At 43.8% G+C, this 22,189-nt stretch overlaps 1 protein-coding gene across 13 annotated transcripts in view; it reads right to left on the reverse strand.

Moving 5' to 3' along the window:
- ZMYM2 (zinc finger MYM-type containing 2) overlaps positions 1 to 22,189 on the reverse strand; it is a 180,338-nt gene that overhangs the window by 95,028 nt on the left and 63,121 nt on the right. For all 13 annotated transcript variants that reach the window (XM_054015489.1, XM_054015491.1, XM_054015488.1 and 10 more), the window contains 2 exons: positions 21,881 to 22,046; positions 20,228 to 20,440 (listed from right to left, as the gene is read on the reverse strand). In XM_054015489.1, coding sequence (XP_053871464.1) covers positions 20,228 to 20,440; positions 21,881 to 22,046 — 379 coding nt within the window. The remainder of the gene's footprint in view (positions 1 to 20,227; positions 20,441 to 21,880; positions 22,047 to 22,189) is intronic.

Below are 22,189 nucleotides of genomic sequence, written 5' to 3' on the forward strand. Positions count from 1 at the left end.
AACGACTGTGCACATGGCATGCACACACCTACTTGGAATAGACATGAGCAAGCACTCGAAGAAGAATGAAAGCTATTATTGCAGTCAAATAATCAAGCTACCTGATACACACATTTTCTTCAATTGTAGCAGGTAATCCAGAACAAGTGAAAGTGAGGAAGATTCCCGTGTGAATCGTGAATGTCCACACCAACAGCTAAATCTTTACCACTTCTGAAGGTAAATACTATGAGTAGATTCTTTCCTGCAGTTTAATAACACCTGTTGTACCTCTACCAAATTGGTAGACTCCATCCCTGAAACCATCAAGGAGCCAAGCCTCGAGGCAGAAAACTTCCAGGTTGGGATGAAGCATTCAGCCAACATCTTGGGAGAGAAAATGAGGGGTGATCATTGGATGAGGAGACAACTGAAGCAGATAAGGATACCACATCTGTCTCCGCCTCATTGGGACTATTAGGATAACTCTGGCTTTGCCTTGCCTGATCTTGTTCATTTCCTTTAAAATTAGAGGCACCTTATATTAGAAGTGATCCTTGCCTATCATGAAACACAAGTATCTTCTATGAGATAGGTGTATTGCAATATGAAAATATGTCTTGTAAACTGAGGACTGAAAACCAATCCCCTGGGTCTAATGAAGGCTTTAACAGGATCACAGTCATCACCCTGAATTTGAGACTTTACAAATTTATTTAGGAGCCTAAGATCTCAAAATCAGTCTCCACCTTCCATTTTTCTTCGGTACGAGGAAATAGCTCAAGTAGAAACTCTTCCCCTTTTGTTGAACAGGACACAATATCGCTCAGAGACAAAGATGGGAGTCTATTTCTTGTCTGAATAGGAGCTTGTGAAAGGGCTTCCTGAATAGGTACAGGGAAGGACGATGGGAAGCGGGGAAGGATGTAAAGAGAAAGGTGTAGTCCGATGCAACAATCTCCAAAACCCATCTGTCTGTAGTAATTTGCTCCGATGCATGTCGAAAATGGGAAAGAAAGGGAAGCAGGTAAATTGTTGCAGCTGGCAAACTAATCAGTGGGACAGATCTGAACTCTCAAATCGCTCTGTCAAAACTGGTGTCTTGACAATGAAGCTGGTTGCTTCATTACACAGAGCCCATGATCAGCAGAGACTCCAGTTCCTCTGCCACAATTAAGTCTCTTGAGTATCTAAACTCTTGAGGTACCAAATGGAGCGTTGGTACCGGCACGCTGGTCTCAATAGAAGTGGACAATATCAAGGAGTTAGAATGCTTCAATGGGGGCACTGATGGAGGTGGATGCTTCAATTTTTACCTTATTGAGGAACCCATCAAGGGGTGTATCGATGGTACCAATCTGGATGAACATGTCTCCTTTCCATCTCCATCATACCTGACCAGTACTGAAGCTGACTCAGAGTTGTTTCTGCTTTTAGAAGAGCTTTGGAGTTTTCTAGCCCTGCCAGTACTGGGAGGAACCTGTAGCCTATACGGTACCAGGTAGAAAGGCTGACTATTTCAAAATCATCAACTTAGTGGGAGACCGAGGTCTTTTTGGAGCAGATGCCTTATGAGGTGAGTCAGTGTTCCTCTTCCTGGGACTGCTGGAGGTCTCTAGATTCTTCCCCTTTCTGGGAGAGTGTTGAGCCGAGGTCAAAGGGGCACTAGATCTGCCCACAGACTGATGTACAGGGAGGGTTTTGCCAGCTGGCTCTGAAGCAGGATGAAAGGGCGCTCCATCATAAGAAGCCCGAGCTTGATCTCTCAGTTCTTCCTGGCCCCGGATTTAATGGCTAAACAGAAGTTATATTCCCACAGGATGTGCAACTTTCCTAGACAGCAAATGCACTTGCAGGTGCAGTCGCTAACTGTGATGGCCTCCCAAGCAACCATGGTAGTGTTTGAAGTCTGAAGAGTCATGTATGTCCTCCTGAGGAAGGCAAGCATCTCCAAATGGAGAAGAGAGGGGAAAAGGCATTTCTCTCACTAGTAAAACTAAACAACTATACTGAGCTAAACTGACACACTAAGCAAAAAGTTTTAATTTGACAAGACATGCTCAAGGCAGACACACTAAAGTTCCGTCTCAGGCCGAGGCAAATGAGAAAAATTGATAGCAGTTCGTCCACGCAGCCCTCTATAACCTCAGTGCGGGGCCAGAGGATGTGTAGGCTACACACAAGGACCAAATGAGTACAGCTAGTGAAAATCTCCAATCGACAGCAAATGGGTGTATGTGCACCTTAACTGGAGCACCCATAGAGACACTACTCAAAGAAGAAGGGGTTCAAGAGAGAAAGAGATGCTTTCCTGAGGATCTGAATGTCAAGTGCCTCAGAGAATAAGGAAAATAGAGAAACAAATACCAAGTGGTATTTGGGGGACTGGTACTAGAATGGTAGTAGATTGTTTCTTGTATTAACAGAGTCTTCTGTGAATTTAGCTACAAGTGGTGGTAAAGCATTAGGAAGCAAGGGCAACCTGCGCTTGTACACAGAAGAAATTGTAAATAGTATGGTACAGTATTACCCAATGCCTTTAGAAAGACGATGGAATATTTTATAACTTTCTTCTACCCCCCAATTTCCCTAGCAAGTAAAAATTTTAGAGTATCTGATAACATTTTTAGATCTGATAGTGGACATGGGGATAGGACCTCGATCTTTCAAGTTGACGATATGTGCATTTCACGGTCCATAGCTGGTCCATATCCCAAGAGGAATTTGAAAGTACAGAAAGCATTTCTTATCTTATCTCACAGGGACCAGAATTTTACAAAGTAAGGAGTTGTGAGTGAGAAAACATTAAAGAAGAATAGACAAAGCAGAGAGCATGACAGAAAAATAGATTCCTTTCATGCTGTACTTGTCACAAATAAACCATTAGGAGGGGTGGGAGATGTGTAGCTTTTAGTTTTGCAGCACGTGTGTTATGGTGATGGATCTTTGTTTAAACAAGGAATACAACCAGAAGCCCTGTCACTCCTTTATAGTTCTCACTCACATTTGAAAGGAAGGCTATGACTAGATAAAGAAGTGGGATTAAGTCCATTCTCTCACTTGGAAATCTCTAAATGGCTTGTGCTCAATTGGTTAGCTCTCACCACAACAGGGAAGATGGAACAGGTTTTAAAGTAAGCCTCCACAAGTAGAGTGGGGCTCTCCCCCTTTTTCCTATCAGCATACTAATGACCACGAGTGCTGGGAAACAGCCAAGAGTTAGGTCCAAATGCACATTCTAAAAGGGGGCAGGAAAAGAAAGAGTATTCTGCGTAAGAAAAAGAAGCCAAATTCAAGACACTAAAGGGGTGTTCTGACCTGGAAAAGGGATCAAATGTTAACTTATGTGATGAAAGGACAGAAAGACACGGAATTGGTACTCAGGCCAGGAACCGAGAATACACCTGGTCTGCAGTACAAAGTTAGGCCAACGAAAGACAGCTGTCAAACTAGTTGTGTATGTGTCTACACTTAAATTAATCTCCCACCACTGTAAGAGCCCCATTATGCTGACACAGTACCACCACCTCCCTGAGCAGCATAGAGCCAAGATCCATGTACTTAGGTCAACACACTACATGTAGACACTGTTACTTATGTTGACTCCAACTGTCCTCCAGCGGCTGTCCCACAATGTCCTATACTCACCATTCTGGTCATCGTTGTGAACTCTACTGCTCACCCATTTTTGAAATTCCCTTTCCTAATTGCCTGGCTTGGCAACACACCTAGCAGCTCTACATCATAGATTGCAACAGGCCAGCTGACCACACTGTCTACACACTCCAGATGGGGTCCTGCCTGTAGTAGACATGAGATATTGGATCTCTTAGGCCTGTGGAGAGAAGAGGTTGTGCAGGCACAGATCCAAACCAGCAACAGAAACACTGACATCTACGAGCAGATTGCTCATGGGATGCAGGAGAAGAAGTATAAACGGAGGAGAGCCGCAGTGCCATATGAAACCAGGGAGCTGTGGCAGACATACCAGAAGGCTAGGGAGGCCAACAATTGATCCAGTACCAAACTGCAGACCTGCCGCTTTTATGAAGAGCTACAGGCCATATTCAGTGGAGACCCCATCACCAACCCCCACAAACACACACCCTCCAGCACAGTGGATACCTCCAAGGAGCCCAAATCACAGGTCCCTGCCATGAATAGTGAGGCTGAGGAGGTGGTGGGGGAAGAGGAAAAGGAGGCAGCATATGGGGGTTGGGTGACCGGGAGAATCCAGTAAGCAGTGAGCCACAACCTGTTTTTGACTCCACCTCAGTCTAGCCATTCGACCATGGGCTAGGCCAATGCAAGGAAGGAACCTTGGGTCAGTGTGTAGATAAACTTTCAATTACAGGGATGTCCCCACCCAAAGTAGCAGGATATAGCTTTTGACTTTCATTAATTTACTTGATTTGAAGACATACTGGTACAACCAAGGGAGCTGCTATCTGCTTTTCATTCCCCTCTAGAGTTAGGCAGGGGAGCCCATGAGGAGCAGTTTCTTTATGTACTTAGTAATGTGGCCCTTAAATCCTCCTGAGAGATCTCAATTAAACTTTCATAGAGGTACTCTGCAATCCGCTGCCAAAGGTTTGAGGGCTGCCTTATTTCTTCCTTTGTGTTAGGACACTTTCCAAAGCCACTCAGCGATAACGTCAGCAGACACCATTGCAGTGTGTGGGTGGCTTCAGGACGCCAGCAGCAGCTGTGCTCTCTTCTCTGCCTTTGCTACCCTCCAGAGTGAGATATCAGCTAAAATCACTACTGCGGTCCTCAGGATGTTCCCCTCCATAACCACAGAATGCCTCAGCCAGATAAGGAGGATAAGGAAGAGAACTCAGGATGACATGTTCAATAAGATCCTGCAAGCCAGTGCTGCACTGGACTGTGAGCAAAGGGCCTGGAGGATGAATATTGTAGACAGCCTGGAGAAAAGAGTGGAGAGGAGAAAGGCCTAGGAGTCCCAGCAGGAAAAGCATAGGGAAATGCACTAGGACATGATGGGGCTTCTCAGACAGCACAGATAGATGCCACAGCCTCTGGTGGATCTGCAGGTTCAACAATACTGGGCTCACCTCCCTCTGCAACCCATTAGGAACTCAAAATCGGGACCTCCCCACAGCCCCACAACATTCCACAGGGCATCAGGGGTCATTGCACTACCCCTACCCCTGCACTGCAGGGGACACCGAAGACAATCACAGCTACAAATACACGTGAAAGACATGGTTGGTGTATCTGTAGTGGAAATGGACATGAGCGTTCTTTCCCCTTGGGTAAATTCTGCTCTATTAAGTTAAGTTTTATGATGTTTTGAATGTTGTTTATTTTTTCATTGCACAGGTTTTTGCACTAATTTTGTTACAGAACAAAACTCTATTGTTTGGAACATAATTAATCTTTTATAGTTCACAGCATATGCTGCTGAGCGCTCAGCAGTTCGGAAAGTCACCAATTACCATCACACAACTCAGAGGATCAGTCACAAACAAAACTAATAGGTGCATTGACAATGTTATCTTTCTACATGTACAATAATCACTACACAATTCCTACCAGGCCACAAAAGTGCAGGCCCAGATAGAGCACACTACAGCAATACAATTACTCTGGCTCACTGTTAAAATGATCTGTCAAAGCCTCCCTGAGCTGTATAGCTCCACATTGAACTCTTCTAATAGCCCTTGTGTCTGGCTGTTCAAATTCAGCAGACAGCCACTCCACCTCTGCCCTCCACCCCAGTAGAAACTTCCCTGCCTTTGCTTCATAGATATTATGCAGGACACAGGAGGCAGTTATAACCATTGGCATATTTTTCTCACTGAGGTCCAATCTTTTAAGTAAACACCAGGGCCCCCTAAAACGACTAAAAGCACATTCAACTGTCATTCTGCACCTGATGAGCCAGTAGCTGAATCATTCCGTGGTATTGTTGAGGTGGCCGATGTACAACTTCATGAGCCAAGGGAGCAACAGGTAAACTGGGTCCCCCAGGATCACTATTTATTTAAATATTCCCAATGGTAATCCACCGGTTGGGGAAAAAGTCCCTGCTTGTAGTTTTAACAGCCCTGTGTTCTTAAAGATGTTCACACATCTTCCCGGACCAGCCCATATTGATGTCAATGAAGTGTCCCTGGTGAGCCACCAATGTTTACATAACAATAGAAAAGTAGCCCTTTCAGTTAATGTACTCAGTGGCAAGGTGATCTGGTGGCAAAATAGGGATGTGTGTGCAGTCTATCACTCTATTGCAGTTCGGGGACCCCACTGCTGCAAATACATCCACTATGTCCTGCACACTGTCCAGAGTCACAGTCCAGGAGGCAATTAATGACCCTGCATGCTTGCATGACAATAGCCCTCCAGGGTGGATTTCCTGACTCCAGTAGTAATCGGGCCTTGCACATTTCCACGCTGACCACCACTCGCTTCTCCACTATTGCTGCAGCTCTCAGTTTGGTGTCCCTGCATTCGCTGGGGTGATTTCGGCACATAGATCCAACAATGTGGCCTTGCGCATCCAAAAGTTGTGCAGTCACTGCTAGTCATCTTAAACCTGAATTACAATGCAATCCTGCCAGTCAGTGCTTCTTCCTTGGAGCCAGAAGCAGCACTCTACCATCTGCAGCTGTTCTGTGAATGCCACCAACAACCTTGGTTCTTGCTATGTCCCACAGCAACCTGTCCTCTAAGGAATAGTCAGTCATGTTCCCCATGCATTCAGTTCTTTTTGCGGCTCTGCAAATACTCCAGGATCATGCATCTGGTGCTTACAATGCTCATGACAATAGTGCAGAGCTGTGCAAGCTCCATGCCTCTGTCAGAGACGGTGGACAGTGAGGACGGTCATGTGGGATTGTAGGATTTTGAGAAAAAGGCACAAAATTATGGGATACAGATAACAATGAGATGGACACTGGTGCAACTGGGAAGTTGACCCCATGCTCCCAGTCACCCCTGAGGGACTCATTTCAGCCCCATCATGCATTGCCAAAACTTTCCAAACGCCTATTACCAGAGAAATTCTCCAGTCTCCACTTTGCCTTCCTAAATCTTTATTTTGAATAAGCAAAAGTCACTCCACCCTGAGATGAATGCTGCAGAGCCCGAGACTGCTCAATAAGAACTGAGGATTTCTAAAATAGTGCCCTGGCAAAGAGTTAGGTATATGTATGTTTGGATTGGCAAAATCACAGTTCAATGAAAACAGTGAACATGTGCAAGATTGCTGGCTATGGAGCATGTGCAGTAAGGGATGATAGGTGAGTTAACTGAGCAACTAGCTGGTCACAGCCCACTCATACCGGTCACAACTTGTTTTGAAAGGTCAGAGCTGTCAATCATAATTCTGAGATAACAGTTTGTACTGAATGTGTGAAAATGGGTAATTGCTTAAGGGTATATAAGGAAGTCCCAATAGCACAGTATAAAAAGGCAGACATTTAGAGGAGAGCAGACAGTTGATGGGGAGAGAAGGAGAAGATCTGGACTGGAGAAAGAAGGAGAGTTTCGATCGGAAGACGATGGAGAACTGAAAGCCAGCAAAGACAAAACTGCTGTAAAGAAGTCAGAAAAGCTGCTGCAGAGAGAGAGAGAGAGAGAGAGAGAGAAGAAAACCAGAGCAGAGCAAAGCTGACTGACCAGCAGCTGGACAGCAACAGTGATTAAAAATTTAAAAAGCAGCAACAGTGATTTTAAAGGGATACCAATGGATTTATAAAGTAAGCTTGCCAGTTTTTGATACGTTTAGTATAGTATTTATTATGTGTATGGTCAGAGAGAGAGAGAGAGAGAGAGAGAGTGAGTGTTTTAATTGCATTTTATTTATGTAAAACAAAAGTAAAATTTAAGATCTGCTGTCAGCAGTTTGTAACAAACTGGCCACTTGTAACAAATGGCTTCGCTTAGAATCATTTGAACTATATGAAAGGGGTGGCCAAACTGCAGCTCTTTTACAGTTAAAGTGCAGCTTGAGGACCACCCTCTAGACTCTTCCCCCGCCCCCGTATTCTCCACCTACCAGACCAGGGGAAGGGGCGGGGCGGCAGCGCTCAGGGTTTCTGCCCTGCAGCAGGATGGTGGGTCTTGGGGCTTCACCCCTATGGGGCACATCTGCCGGGGCTTGGAGCTTCACCAGAGAGGAACTGAAGCCCCGAGCCCGGGCAGGCACACCCTGCTGGACTGAAGCCTTGAGCCCTAGTAGACACACTCACCTTGTGAGCTTCTGAAGACTAGCGTATGCGGCTCAGAGTCTAAATCTGGTCACCCCTGCTATATGCTATTGTAGTTTGAATGCTCTTTAACTTGTAATAAGGGATTGCTGTCAGCGATTTTGTGCTTTGTTTAGGATTTTTAGATCATATTGTTGTAGGGCTTATTAGTCATTTTAATAAAAAGATACTTTGTTTTGGCAAGAACACAGCCTGTGTCAATTACTTTATTGGAAGGTTATATCTGTGTCCTTTAGTGTTTCCTTAACAACCCTGAAAACTTTTACCTTGGCAAGAACAGATTAAGGGGACAATAGGCAGGTTATTATAGTAGAGTCCCAAAATTCATTTTTCAGGGTAACAAGCCAGGGCACCAGACAGTGGTGAGTTGCCCACGGATACCTGCCCATATTGCAACGCACTCGGCATTGATAGTCCTGGTGATCATGCGCATCACTGACACCAGGAGCCAAGTATGCACGTGCACAGTGATGTACTAACTATGACAGCTGTATACAGACTTAACTTCAATTGGCATGACTTTGTAGTGTAAACAGGGCCATAGTGCTACTATGGCAGATGCAATCTAGTAAAAACAGGCACACTTGAATTCAGTCAAGCTTAGATTGAGCTGGCTAAGATGAAAGATATGGTTGATATCATGACCAAGATAACTCTACTGGTTTGTGGCCAAAAATGAGAATGCCAGGCCAGTGCCTGAAACCCACCAGCAAACCTAGGCACAACCAGGCACTGCCACTTCCTTGAGAGGATCTTGACTGGTTTGTGGAAACAGGGAAGACATATTGGTCACAGGTACAAATTAACAAGAACCAAAAGATGATGTCACTTCTCTTGTTAGAGATAGTTCTACAATGGACGTATTCGGGGGTTGTTTCAACCTGTAGATAAAGATATTAGAATTGGTAATATTCCCCATTATAACTACAGGGAACACCTGCCCAAACCTGTAAGAAAGGAAAAAATGTTTAACTGCATGCACTGTAACTTAGTGTAATACCAGTTTTCCTTTCAGTTTCTGTGATCATTACTTTAACCATTTTACATCTGTCAAAGATGCTCCAACTTACTGTAAGTGCTTCTTCAAGACGTGATGCAGGCACACATATTCCACTTAGGTATTTATGTAACCCTCTCTTACTTGCGTCACACCAAACGCTTGGAAATGAGTCTCTAATGCAGAGGGGACGGAGGGTGGGTCATGTAATACACATCTACATAACATTGTGAAGAACCGCAGCTACAGTAAATAACCATTTCTTCTTCAAATAGATGCAGCCATGTATTCCACCTAGGTGACTCACTAGCAGTGACCACTCCCACTCCCAGGAGGCAGGGCTCAAAGTCTAACTAAACAGGGACTGCAGGACTGGTCTATCAAAGATTGCATCCACCTTGGAAGTTGTGGTTATGGCGTAGTGATTTATGAACCCATGTAACAAGGACCCCAAAGAAGCCATGCATACATCCAATAAGGAAACATCACTATGGACGCTGCTTACGCCCTTATAGAATGAGCTTCATACTCTTAGGGGGTATAGCCAAAGCTACTTCATATGCCATCTTGATGGAGGATGTTATCCATTCAGAAATAATTTGTGAAGAGTCTGCCTGACCCTTCACAGATTGTAGTGTAGACACAAACAAGGTGAAGCATGAATAAATGTCTATTAGGGATGGTCTAGGCAGTATTTGGTCCTGCCATGCGGGCAGGGGACTGGACTCGATGACCTCTCGAGGTCCCTTCCAGTCCTAGAATCTATGAATCTATGAAACTGTTTAGTCCTGTCCAGATAAAAGGCTAAACATCACTTGACATCTAAGGTATTTAGACAATGCTCCTCCAACTATGAAGGCAGCTTAGGAAAAAACACTGGTAAATATATTGCCTGGTTCAAATGAAACAGACCACTTCAGACAAAATTTTGAGGTGTGATCATAAAGTCACTTTTGAAGAACTGTTTATAAGGAGGCTCTGCCATCAGAGCCTGCACCACTCACACACTCCTTGTGGATGTTATCGCTACCAGGAAATCAGTTTTCCGACACAAGAGTGCCAAGGAACAAGATGCTAGGGACTCGAGGACCCATCAGAGCCACTAGGATCATGTTTAAGTCCCACGGGGGAACCATTTCTCAGATCAGAGGATGTAGACTAAGAAGCCCTTTTAAGAATCTTGTTACCATGGCATTGGAGAAGACTGATCTTCCCTGAACAGGAGGATGAAATGCCAGTATCACTGTCAGAGTACTTTCCATGAACTATGCCCAAGGTCCAGCAATTGAAGGTGTAACAGGTACTCCAAGATGTCTCGGATAGAAGCCAACATCGGCTGGAGTCTGCAGGCTAATGACCACACTGAAAACCACTTCAATTTCACTGAATAGGCTATCATGGTAGACAACTTTCTGCTACTGAGCAGGACTTGCTGGATAGCTGCTGAACACTGCTCTTCCTGCTCCTCATTCATGCAGCAGCCACACCTTGAGATGCAGGGAGCTGTACATGGGATGCAAGGTGGGGCTGTGATTCCAAGTGAGTAGATCAGGATGGAAAGGAAGCAGTATGGGAGGCTCAGACAGCATGAGAAATTCAGAGAACCAGCACTGTCTCGGCCTTGCCGGGGGCAATGAGAAGGAGTTTAGACCAGTTCAACTTGATCTTCAGGATGGACTTGAGGGATGACTGGGAACGAGGGAAACACATAAAGGAGAGCAGACTGCCAGCAGAGGTGGAAAAGCATTGGACAGGGAGCCTGGATTGAGGGCCCATCAAGAGCAAAACAGACATTTCCTGTTGTCAATCATTGGAATTCCCCAAGCTTTGAAGATGACCCGGAGAATACTTGTCTTCAGGTCCGCTAAGATGGTCCGCAAGATGATTCTGAACCCTGGGCAAGTGAACAGCTATTGGAGTAATGTTCTCTACAATGCAGAACTTCGACAGCCTGATTGCCTCTAAGCAAAGCAACCTGGAGTGTTCTTCACTTTGTTTGTTCAATAATACATCGCAGTGGTAATGTCAGTAAATATGTGAACCAGTGTCTCTGATACAGTACCAAAGCGCATTACATGCATTGTAGATGGCCCAAAGCCCCAGCAAGTTGATATGAATTGAAACGATCTACTCTGACCACAGTCCCTGTACTTTCAGTGACCACAGGTGCACCCCACAACCCATCAGGGAGGTACTGGTAACGTCTGACTTGGCTGGCGAGGGCTGGACAAAGGGGACATCTTGGTAAATGTTCTTTGGACGCATCTACCACTGCAAGGAGTCCAGGACCTGTGGAGGAAGATGTATCAGTCCGTCTAGAGGATGAACAGCAGGACAGTAGACCATCCTGAGCCACATGTGAAAGGGGCAAAGGTGCAACCTTACAAATTGGACCACCTGCATGCAAGCAGATGTGTGACCGAAGAGCCACAGAGATGTCTGAACTGTCGTGGAAGACAGACTGCAGACTAAGGCAAAGGTAGAAAATTGTCTGAAAACATTCCCAATGTTGTGGAATCTAACAGGGCCCCAATGAACTAGACTTTTTGTGTGGGAACCAAGGTTGACTTTCTGGTGTTCAGGATGAGACCAAGACAGTCGAGCAAGCACAGTGTGGTGCAGACACGAGCAAGAACTTGCTCTATGGAGCTGCCCCCTAAGTAACTGGTTGTCCAGATACGGGAAGATGTGAATTCCCTTCTTTCTGAGATACATCGTAACAATGACTATGCATTTGGTAAAAACCTGGATGGCACAGGAGAGGCTGAATGGTAGCACTGTGTACTGAAAATGGCGTTTCACCACAACAAACTGAAGGAACCTTCTGTGGCTTGGCAAAATAGCTACATAGAAGTGACTGTCCTGAAGATCCAGAGCTGCAAGCCAGTCACTGTGAGACAACTTAGGGAGGAGAGTCAATAGAGTGATCATTTGGAACCTCATGTATGTGATATATTTGTTGAGACTGCAAAGGTCGAGGGCAGGTTTTACCCCTCCTAAGGATTTGGGTACTAGTAAATACCAAGAATAGAAGACATGACCCCTATGTTCTGGCAGAACTTCCTACACCACTCCCAAAGCTATCAGAAAACAGACCTACCCGAGGAGCAATATCTCGCAAGAGGGTTCCCTGAAGAGGGACAGGGAGGAAGGGAGTGGAGGATGTGGGGAGAGGAACTGAATGGCATAACTGGATCTGACAGTGCTTAGGACCCAGCTGTAGGGGTAGCTGAGCCCCAAGCATTGTGAAAGAGGCCACCCTGTCCCCAAAGGGGGGAGATGAGGAGGGAGAAAGAGTGGAACAGTGCTCTGAACCAAGGAGTCAAAATAGGCCTCAAAATAGGCATTTGGAAGGCATTGGGGGAGGTCACGTGAACTGGCTGAATCCCAAGCCTATTTTCTCCTGTGGGGCCTATCAACCTCTTTCTGGGGTAGTCCCATTGCCTTAGGGGAGGGAAAGGCTGCCCAAATGTGCACTGTAGAACTCAGCGAAAGAGGCTGAAGAAAATGAAACACAACAAAAGGAGTCAACAATCAAATTTGTAGTTTTGGAAAGTTCACATCCTTCAGAAATAGCAGGCTGTTCTCAAACTTCTGTCTCCACTCTGAACTTGTTCAAGCATCCATCCCTGAGACGTCTTCAACCATCACAGGGAAATGGAGGTAATTCAAACATCAATTCTTCAGAAGATGGACTACTTTGAAAAGGAATTGGATAAACAAAGATGCTGGCGAGTTTCTGCGATTCATAATTGTAATGAAGCATTATTTGAGAGAAACTTTCGGGAAGATTGTGAGGTGATGGAGTCTATTGGTAGGCTAAAAGTTAAGTCTGTTTTTGAGGCCATTCACAGCTACCCACCCCGTATTCAGGCTGCCTGTAGAATTGCTTCGAGCATCCCAACAACTCAAGCTAATGGAGAGTGACTGTTTTCGGTTTTAAAATTAATTTTAAATGATTTGTGACAGGCTATGAAAGATGACTTGATTGCTGCAATAATTTTCTACAGAATGAATTATGAATGAGTCTAGTTTGTATCATTGTTGATGACATTTAAATTGTTTTAAAAGGCTGAATAAAAAGGTTTTTTCAAAATTACAGTATGCACTTTTTTATTTAGTTAAAAATTAATTTGAGTTGGAGCGCAGAGCTGGAGCAGTCCCTATTGGTGCTGGAGCGGAGCTGGAGTGGAGCAATTCAAAAATTTGATTGCTCCAAATCCCTGCCTGCATGTACACCCCCAAGGAGCGCAGTGTAGCCCTGGAGTCCTTGAAGGAGTGCAGCGTCTTGTAAATTTTGTCTGCGAACAGCTTTTGACCATTGAAGGGCAAATCCTCAATGGCTTCCTGGGCATCAGGGTAAATACCCAGATTCTGCAGACAGGCAGCCTCTTCTCATAGTGACCGTGGAGTCATCACCCTAGCTGAGGTGTCCACGATGTCTAGTGCAGACTGCAAGGATGTCTTAGCCACCAAGCAGCCCTCAGTGACAAATGCCCAAAATTCCTCTGGTGAGGTCTCAGGCAGCTGGTCTGCAAACTTTGACATAGCTGTCCAATTTTAAAAAATCATAGCTGGACAGTGAGGTTTGCTGGTTAGCAATTCACATCTATAAAGAGGAGGAGATATACATCTTCCTGCCCATGTGGTCCAATCATTTAGTGTCCCTATCCTCAGGGGTGGATTTAAACCTGCCCTGATGAGCTCAGTCATTCACTGAAGTTACATCTAAGGAATTTGGGGCTGGATGCGAGTAAAACCCCTCAAATCCCTGCACAGGAACAAGCTAGGGCTTTTCCATGCACTTAGCTGCAGGCTGTACCAAAACCAGCATGCTCCAGAGAGCCATAGCTGATTCAAAGACCATGTCACTGATAGGAAGGGTAACTCTCCCGGGACAGATGGCTGTTAGATGTCCACCAATTTGTGAATGTTCTCTTGAAAGAGCTTTACCTGCATATTAAGGGAAGCAGCTACATACCGCAAAAGGTTTTAGTATGGCTTATAGTCCTCTGGTACTGAAGGGAAGGATGAGCCAGGCAGCACAGCACTGTCCACAGACAAAGATGAGACTCTTAACTGAGCCAAAGCCAGATCCTGTTCCAGGGTGGACAAACCTGGACAGGACAATTCTGGAGGCTCTGCAGTGAGAAGTACGGCCAGCGCCTAGGTCTGCAGCAGATTGACGCTCACCACTGCAGACCTAGCCAGCAATCTCACCTTTGAGCAAGACAAAGAGCGGGACACCCACAACTAAGGAGTGTCCCACAGATTCCAAGGAGGCTACTGACATGGATATGGCATTGGTGGCCAGCCCAGTTGACACCGGGCCAGGGACCTCCATCCCAAGTACGAGATGCATGCCAATCCTGGTACCCATAATGGTCCATCAGCAGCCCTCAATGCTGGTTGGGCAATGGAGAGTGGGAGGATGACAACCCTGACTCAGACGCAGAGGAGCCTCAGGATCGCAGAGATAAGGGCAGAGCGAGACCAGAGGGAGCGAGGAGGCGGCCTGACTCATCCGTCACCCAGAACAAGGCAGAAAGCAGGGCTGCTGATGGAGATGGTACCATTGGTTACCAGGCATGCCGGTGCTGGAAGCAGCATCAGTCCCAAACTGAACAGCGGTACCAGAGCATATGACAGTACCAACGTCGAGGGTGGTGAAAGCCACCATGGAAGCATTTGTGGTTGTGACTGCAGCAGCACAAAGGAGGTTCCTGGTATGAAGGCCCTCTATACCAATCCCGGCACTAGCCCTGCTTACACAACCTGTAGAAGGGGAACATTGGGTTGTACTGCTGATAGACCCAAAGGTTCAGCAGCTCATTCGATCAAAGGGGCTATAGTTGGCGCACCCCTGGCAAAGTCCTGGACAAAAGGAGAGGTCAGGACCGAAAGGCAGAGGAGGTCTATAGCTGCCCGGTATGCTGCCAACTTGGAAACAGTCAGTGCTTGCATCTCCCTCATCGGTACTGGACTCAACGGACACCCAGAGTCAACGGTACAGGGTTTCTACCCTCCCTACTTAGTATCAGGGAAGGGTTAAGATACCTGCACCATCACACATGCCAGCACAAACTCTGCGCCTGTCCACACTTTTCCTGGGGGAGGTTGAAGAGTCACCTTGAGACCTAGAGCAACCTCAGTTGGTCTTATGCAATCTTTTCCTCAGCACAGTTGACAAGGAACGGCTTCTCCATTTCTTCAGAGAGGCGCCTGCTCCAGAATGTGAAGCAGCAGCTCACCGGAAGTTCAAGGGCAATCTCCGACCCAACGAGGGCCTTGGTATCAATGCAGGCTGCATGGCCTGTTCAAGCAGGCGCTTCTTCAGGCAAAGATCCCAAGCCACTTTAGTCCATTTCTTAAACGATCTTCAGATCACACAATGCTCCTTGATGTAGGCCTCACCAAGACAGAGCAAGCACCAAGTGTGGGGATCACTGTTGGGAGGACATTGTTTAAACCCCACCACAGGCAATAAGAAGGAACTCATAGAACCACCTCATGGAACCAGGGGAGGTACTACAGCCACAAGTCGCAAGCACCCCCCTTTACTGGTAGGCAAAATTCTCTGTTTCCACTGCACTGGGCACCCACACACCTAAGTGGAATACACGGCTACATGTACTCAAACAATATCTTGTTTTCTTCTGGTAATTAATTTACTTTTCTAGGGTCATTCTCTGAGTTGCTCCCTACCTCTCCCAGTGCTGGAGAGTATGTACATCAATAACAAATAAGACAGTTAAGGGTTCAGGGTCTACTTCGCTTGGAAGTGTCTTCCATGTTTAACATACAGTTCTAAAGTTGCCCTTTACTTAATATCATTCCATTTCTTGATTATACCCACTGGTGCCACCATAAATAATTAGTCTCCCTCGTGGGTGTCAACACACTTTAAATAATCATACCTAAATAGTTTGGTCAAGGTATTCCTATTTAGGTTTTTTTTTTTTTTTTTTAGCATTCCTCATCTTTCCATTGCCTATTCATTTGCAACTTTTCCCCAGTTATCCTTTAGTTTAATAGATATCTTTCAAGCGCTAATGCATCCAGGGTGTATCCAGTACAGTTTCACTAGTGCTATATAAAAGAGGGACCAGTTATCTCCTTAGTTATGAAGGATGAAATTTTTAAGAGTACCTAGGCCCTAGAGTCCCATTTTCAAAAATGACATGTCTATTTAGGAGCTTATGTCGATGGGAATTCACCTCCTAAGTGTATTCATAGTTTTGAAAATGAGACAAGAGCTTTTGACTATTTTATCCAATGTCCCTCTAATTCAAAACCAGCATTGTCTCTGATTTCCCTGTCTCCCCCACCACCACAAAGTAAAACGAAGGATCAGCCACACCAAATCATGACCCATTTGTCCTGGTTCTCTACCACCAATTTTCCTGCCAAAAGACATAATATTTTGGTCTGTGCAAAATTTCACTTCAATCCTAAGAAAAAAATGTACATATGTTATGAAAACTAGTTCCAAACATTTTTAAGTAATATTTATTTCACACATAAGGATTAAGTAGGTAGGTACAAATATTGTGTCAATTCTAGTTTACTAGTACTACATATTTATAAAAGACCAATTGTTATATGACAATTACAGTAAATGACATACTAGTTTTATACAACTCTTCATAGCAAAAAAATAGACCCCACTTATTGTACAATTGCTTGCACATAAGTGGAATATAGTCACTAAAAATTTTAGGTATACCACACAGGATGATAACCTGCTAAACAAAATACTAATGTAGCCAAATGCTTCCCCATCAACCCTTGTATTACTGTTTGACAAAAGGAGGATTCTTTCTATATTATTTTAGACGTCTGTCCCTCCTTTTCTATGGTGCACTCCCCTTTAAAATAAAATGACAGAGAAAAATCCCCAGAAAGAGGTCTAGTACTATTGTGGGAAAGTAAATATATTTTATCTATAATTACCTATTGCTAGCAGTGATTGAGCTTTCATGGTCAAAATTCCTTTAAAAGATTAAATTGATAGACACATTCCATACAAAAACCTTTTACTGAACAAGACTATACATTTATACTTCTCACAAGAAGCACCCAAAGCACTTAACAAAAGTTAATAATAATTTTCCAAAGTTTCCTCAAATAATTTCAAATTCAAGTTAAAATATAAATGCACGTTGCTAGACAGATATGTCATTATAAAATTAAATTATGGCCTGAGACATTTTGCCACCCACACCATACACCATCAGAACAATTATACTCTTTTGGAATGTACCTCATTTAAACAAGAATTCTAAATCCACCATTCACTCTCTATAATATTTGAAAACCTACTATGAATTACATTTGGTCACAACAACCTGGGTGGATGCAAACTGGCACTAGAGATTAATCTTTTCACAGCTCATTACCATTCCATAAACCATTCAGCCCCCCAACATCAAATACATAATAATCCTTTCACAACGTAAGAGATATTGCTGGTACAAAGTCTGCCGATGGCAATGGATGCAGCAAAACTATCCAGGTCAAGAAAAGAGAGATTCACTTCAGGATCAGTATGCTATTGCATAATACCCACTACTAATGGTGACGTTTACTAATAATGCAATTTCCCAGCACACAATAGAGTACAACATCCTATCAATGCCATGCCACTTCATCCTCTCATTAGCATATGGGGATTTAATGTCTGAACACAATAGTACAAAAATATCTAAACAGACAGATGACAAAGTACACTTTGCAATGAATGTATAATAGATACAGAATTGTCGTTCCACCTCTCATAATTCCATGCTCACATGGTATTTCATCAATGCACATTTTTAGGTTGTGTGGGACAGTCCCAAGTTCAAAGTTAATCTTGTGTCTTTTTGTTCCTTCATGAGTGCTTATTCAACGTTTCTCCAAGTCTTTCCATGGCTTCTGTCTATGCCTACATTTTTAGTATCTTGAAAACCTATTTTGCCCTTTTTTGGTTTTGCTGTGTGATAAAACAATAAGGCTCATGTTATGCTTTCAGTTGTGCTGTTTATACATGTATACATTCCCAGAAATACTGTTTGAGTTCTGTACAAGCTCAAAGAAGCAGTCCAAAAAGGGTAAAGGCAAGCTGCACTTGACGTTCAAAAATGGAATAGCAATATAGAACAGAGATCAAACATTATAGAGCTTTTTATTAATCAAATATAATGGAGCTTTGTTAATTCGATACTGGGCTCCCTCTGACTGATTGTATTTCACCAGCTTCAAAAAGTGAAAAGAAATGAAGAAGAATCCTCAACGCAGTTGGGTGTACAACCATCTCAAAGAAGCCTTGGTAAAGTAACACATCATCTCATGTATATAAAGGTTTACTCCAAAACTACAGAAAATATAGGCATATGTTACAAGTGGAACATTCATTTCAGAAGTCCTAAAACACAGTCCCTAGATGCTTAACACTGCATATACAAGGCCACCATGACATCTCAGATAAAAGATGCACGCTATAGAAAAAACTAAATTTCTACAGTGGACCAGCCCAAAAAATTAATAAATAACAATTGTTGTGAATTATCCTGCTAGGTCATTGTAGTGGGGTGATCACACGTTCCTGCCCAGGAGGGGTTAAAAGTAGCTCTGGGGAGGGCTGTGGCTGGGAGAAAGCAGCAACTAGGCTGATTGGGGAAACAGCCACAGGTGGGTCATGCCCCAATCAGTCCACAGCTAGCCCTATAAAAGGCAAGTGAGCCAGGAGCTGACAGAGTCTCTCTCTAGATGTAGAGGGAGACGGACCTGGCTGCAGGGACCAGAGCAGAGTACCTGAGTGGAGCAGAGCTGGGGAAAGGCAGAGGAGCTGGGGAGACTCCAGCCTGGAAAGCCCCAGGCTGCGGCCTAGCAGAAGGCCAACGGGTACTGGGGGTTGCAGAGGGCAGCCCAGGGGTAGGCAAAGGCAGCAGGTCGAAACCCAACTTTGCCGGTGATGAGTGGCTTATATTACAGTCTGCCCCAGGGCGCGGGGGCTAGACAATGACTGGCAGTAGCCTTACGCTGAGGCAAGGTGGGGATTAGAGGGTTGGGGATTCCCCAGAGAGGGGAGAACCAGAGGCAGAGTATTGGGGTATTGGCAGGGGGCAGCACCCCAGAGAACGGGCACCGGGAGGGACACGGGGCCAGAAATAAGTGGGACACCGGCCTACAGAAGGCACTCCAGGCTGGAAATCGCGCTAATTCCCTGAGAGACCAGCAGGAGGCGCCGCAGGGGTGAGTCCCGCATCGCTACAGTCATAAATAGTTTGAACAGCACTCCAACCTCCCCACTAGTGTTAAGTGATGGCTCATCACTGCTTCCTAAAGCAAACGCAGGGGGCAAATGTTGTCTGAAGACTGGAATGTAAAAAACCAAGATGTGTTTCAATCGCTATAATAATTTCAAGAGCACACGGAAGCTAAGCAAAGGAGAACACAAAATCCTTCAAACCTTCACGCATGAAGGAATATAAGTAAAGCCTAGCTTTGGACTTGGGATGGTCTACACTGAAAAGGAACTAAAAGTATATCCAATATACAGGTAAGAAAGTCAACAGCCACGTCCAGACTACATGGCTCATATACATTTTTAACTTTACGTATATGTCTAAAAGAGCAAGTAAGTGAGCTTCTACATCTAACAAAGCACTAGTGGGTTGCCCAATAGGTATAGAGTTGTCATGCTCACCATAAATAAGTACATTAAGAATTAAAGCCTTCACTAAAAAGATAGAAGTTTTCTTCCTCAATTGTTTTAAGTCGATAGTATTTTTGGGTAAGAGACATGTCTCCTTTTACAATAATAATTTATGAGTAGAGTTCCACTCCCACAAATGCACATACAAATTCACATAGGTTAAGCAGTGAGTGTTTCAGGTTTGTTCGTATTCTATATTTAGACAGTTCCAAGAAAATCAGTTAATCAAGAACAGAATGCATCTTAGCAGTACTAATGTTTGTTTTGTTTTTTTAATTTATAAGCTAAATTTCATTTTTTATAAATAGAAGTAGTTACCTGTTTATATTCACCAACGCAGTTTTGGCAGCAGAATCTTTTCTGCTGACCGTCAATCGTAAGGACATTGTTTCCAGCTCCTTTACTGGGCAAGTACTCCCCACAATGCTCACAGCAATTCATTATTAAACCCTTCGCCATTCTGTATCTATTGAAGCAGTGGTCACTACACAGCTTATGAGTCATGTTCTTAAAGCTAACTTCATGGCGAATCTGAAAAAAAACAACCAAGGTTTTTCATCAGTGCACTACACTTGACAATCACAACTTAAACAGTATCTGGTTCAACTGAAACCCTAGATAATATTGTGACATATGCATTTGAAATAACTATAACAACAAACAAAGCAAACTCTGTCTCCGTGCAATCTCTGGGCAAAAACCTAGCCCCAGCTGTTCTTGCAGCCCTAGAAGCCAATCCAAGGTCACAGGGTGGGATTCACACAAGGCTGCTCAAGAGAATGGGGAGCTAATTTACATCATTTTCCCCACCTGCACTTTATACGCTTTGTTGGCAGTGAGCAGGATTTTTAATATATTTGGCTTTTAATTTACAAAGCTGTCTGGGGGCTAAAAGGCTGCATATAGGTTGCTATGTAAACTGGGCCCAGTATTTGCATCCAGAATGTAGTAATCCCAATTTAGTAGAATTTAAATAAGAGTATATTCTACTATACAAACCATCTATTCATTACTCAGGGGGATCCTCCAAAATATGCAATTAGAATAGAGAAAATCCTGAACTGTTTTGATGGCAACATTTGTATGTACTGTACTGATCAGTATCAATTACTATTGGATTTATACTTTGAGAGCCCTCAAAATAGTTACTGCTCCTCTCATATTTCATTTTTCAATAACTGTTTCTACTTTTCTCCCTTTTAAGAATGCAAGAAACCAGGGGCCACCCAATGAAATTAATAAAACAAAACAAACAAAAGCACAACACAGTCAACCTACGATACTCATTGCCCTGCGATGCTGTGAAGGCCACAAATATAAATGGGCTCAAAAAAGAATTAGAGAAGTTTATGGAAGATAGGGCTGTCAATGGTTGTTAGCCAAGATGGTCATCCATGCTCTGGGTGTCCCTAAGCTTCTGACTGCCAGAGGCTGGGACTAGACAACAGGAAGTGGATCACTCACTAACTGTTCTGTTCATTCCCTTTGAAGCATCTGGCAGCGAGCGCTGTCAGGAGACAGGATACTGGGCTAGATGGTCCACTGGTCTGACACAGTATGGCCATTCTTATGCTCTTATGGAGATCAACAGTGATCAATTCAACATAAAATTTTTAAATTACTAGCTGTCTAAAGAAAAGCCTTGGCAGCAATGAAAGTGAACTCCAAAATGTTAGCTGCAGGACTACAAAAATGTTAGTAATACACAACTGTCTTCATAGACTTATTAAATTTAAATATTCAATAAAGAAATTTACAGAAATTAATATTATCTAACCATTATAAAGCATAACTGAAGATGGCAAGAGCTATAAAATTGCTAAATATATTAAGCCTAATAAGTGTAGAAATACAAAAAACTGGACAACTTTAAAAAAATAGACATTTTACCACTCTTTCCAATCAACTTTTTAATAATAAATGTTCTATTAGTAAGTAATTTACGAGTTGAGACCAAAAATTCAACCTGACCTCGGTTAGTTTACCACAGATAGTGCATCTTGACTTATTCAAGATTCCTTTTGAGGGATTATGCTTGTCTTCATAGAAGGACAAACATGATGTACTGCAAAACTCCTGGAAAGACTCACTGGAATCAACTTGAGCAACAATGGTGCCTTTCATTGTTGTTATATCTCTGAAAGACAAAAGCGCTAGAGCATAAAACTTTTTTTTTTTTAAATTGTATTTTATAACAATATAATTGATTCTTTTTTCCCACCCACCGTGCACTTTTCATTTCTCAGATTCCAAACAGCTTTTGGTTCAATACTATTTTCA

The sequence above is a fragment of the Malaclemys terrapin genome, chromosome 1 (genome assembly GCF_027887155.1).
Source record: "Malaclemys terrapin pileata isolate rMalTer1 chromosome 1, rMalTer1.hap1, whole genome shotgun sequence".
Lineage (NCBI taxonomy): Eukaryota > Metazoa > Chordata > Testudines > Emydidae > Malaclemys > Malaclemys terrapin.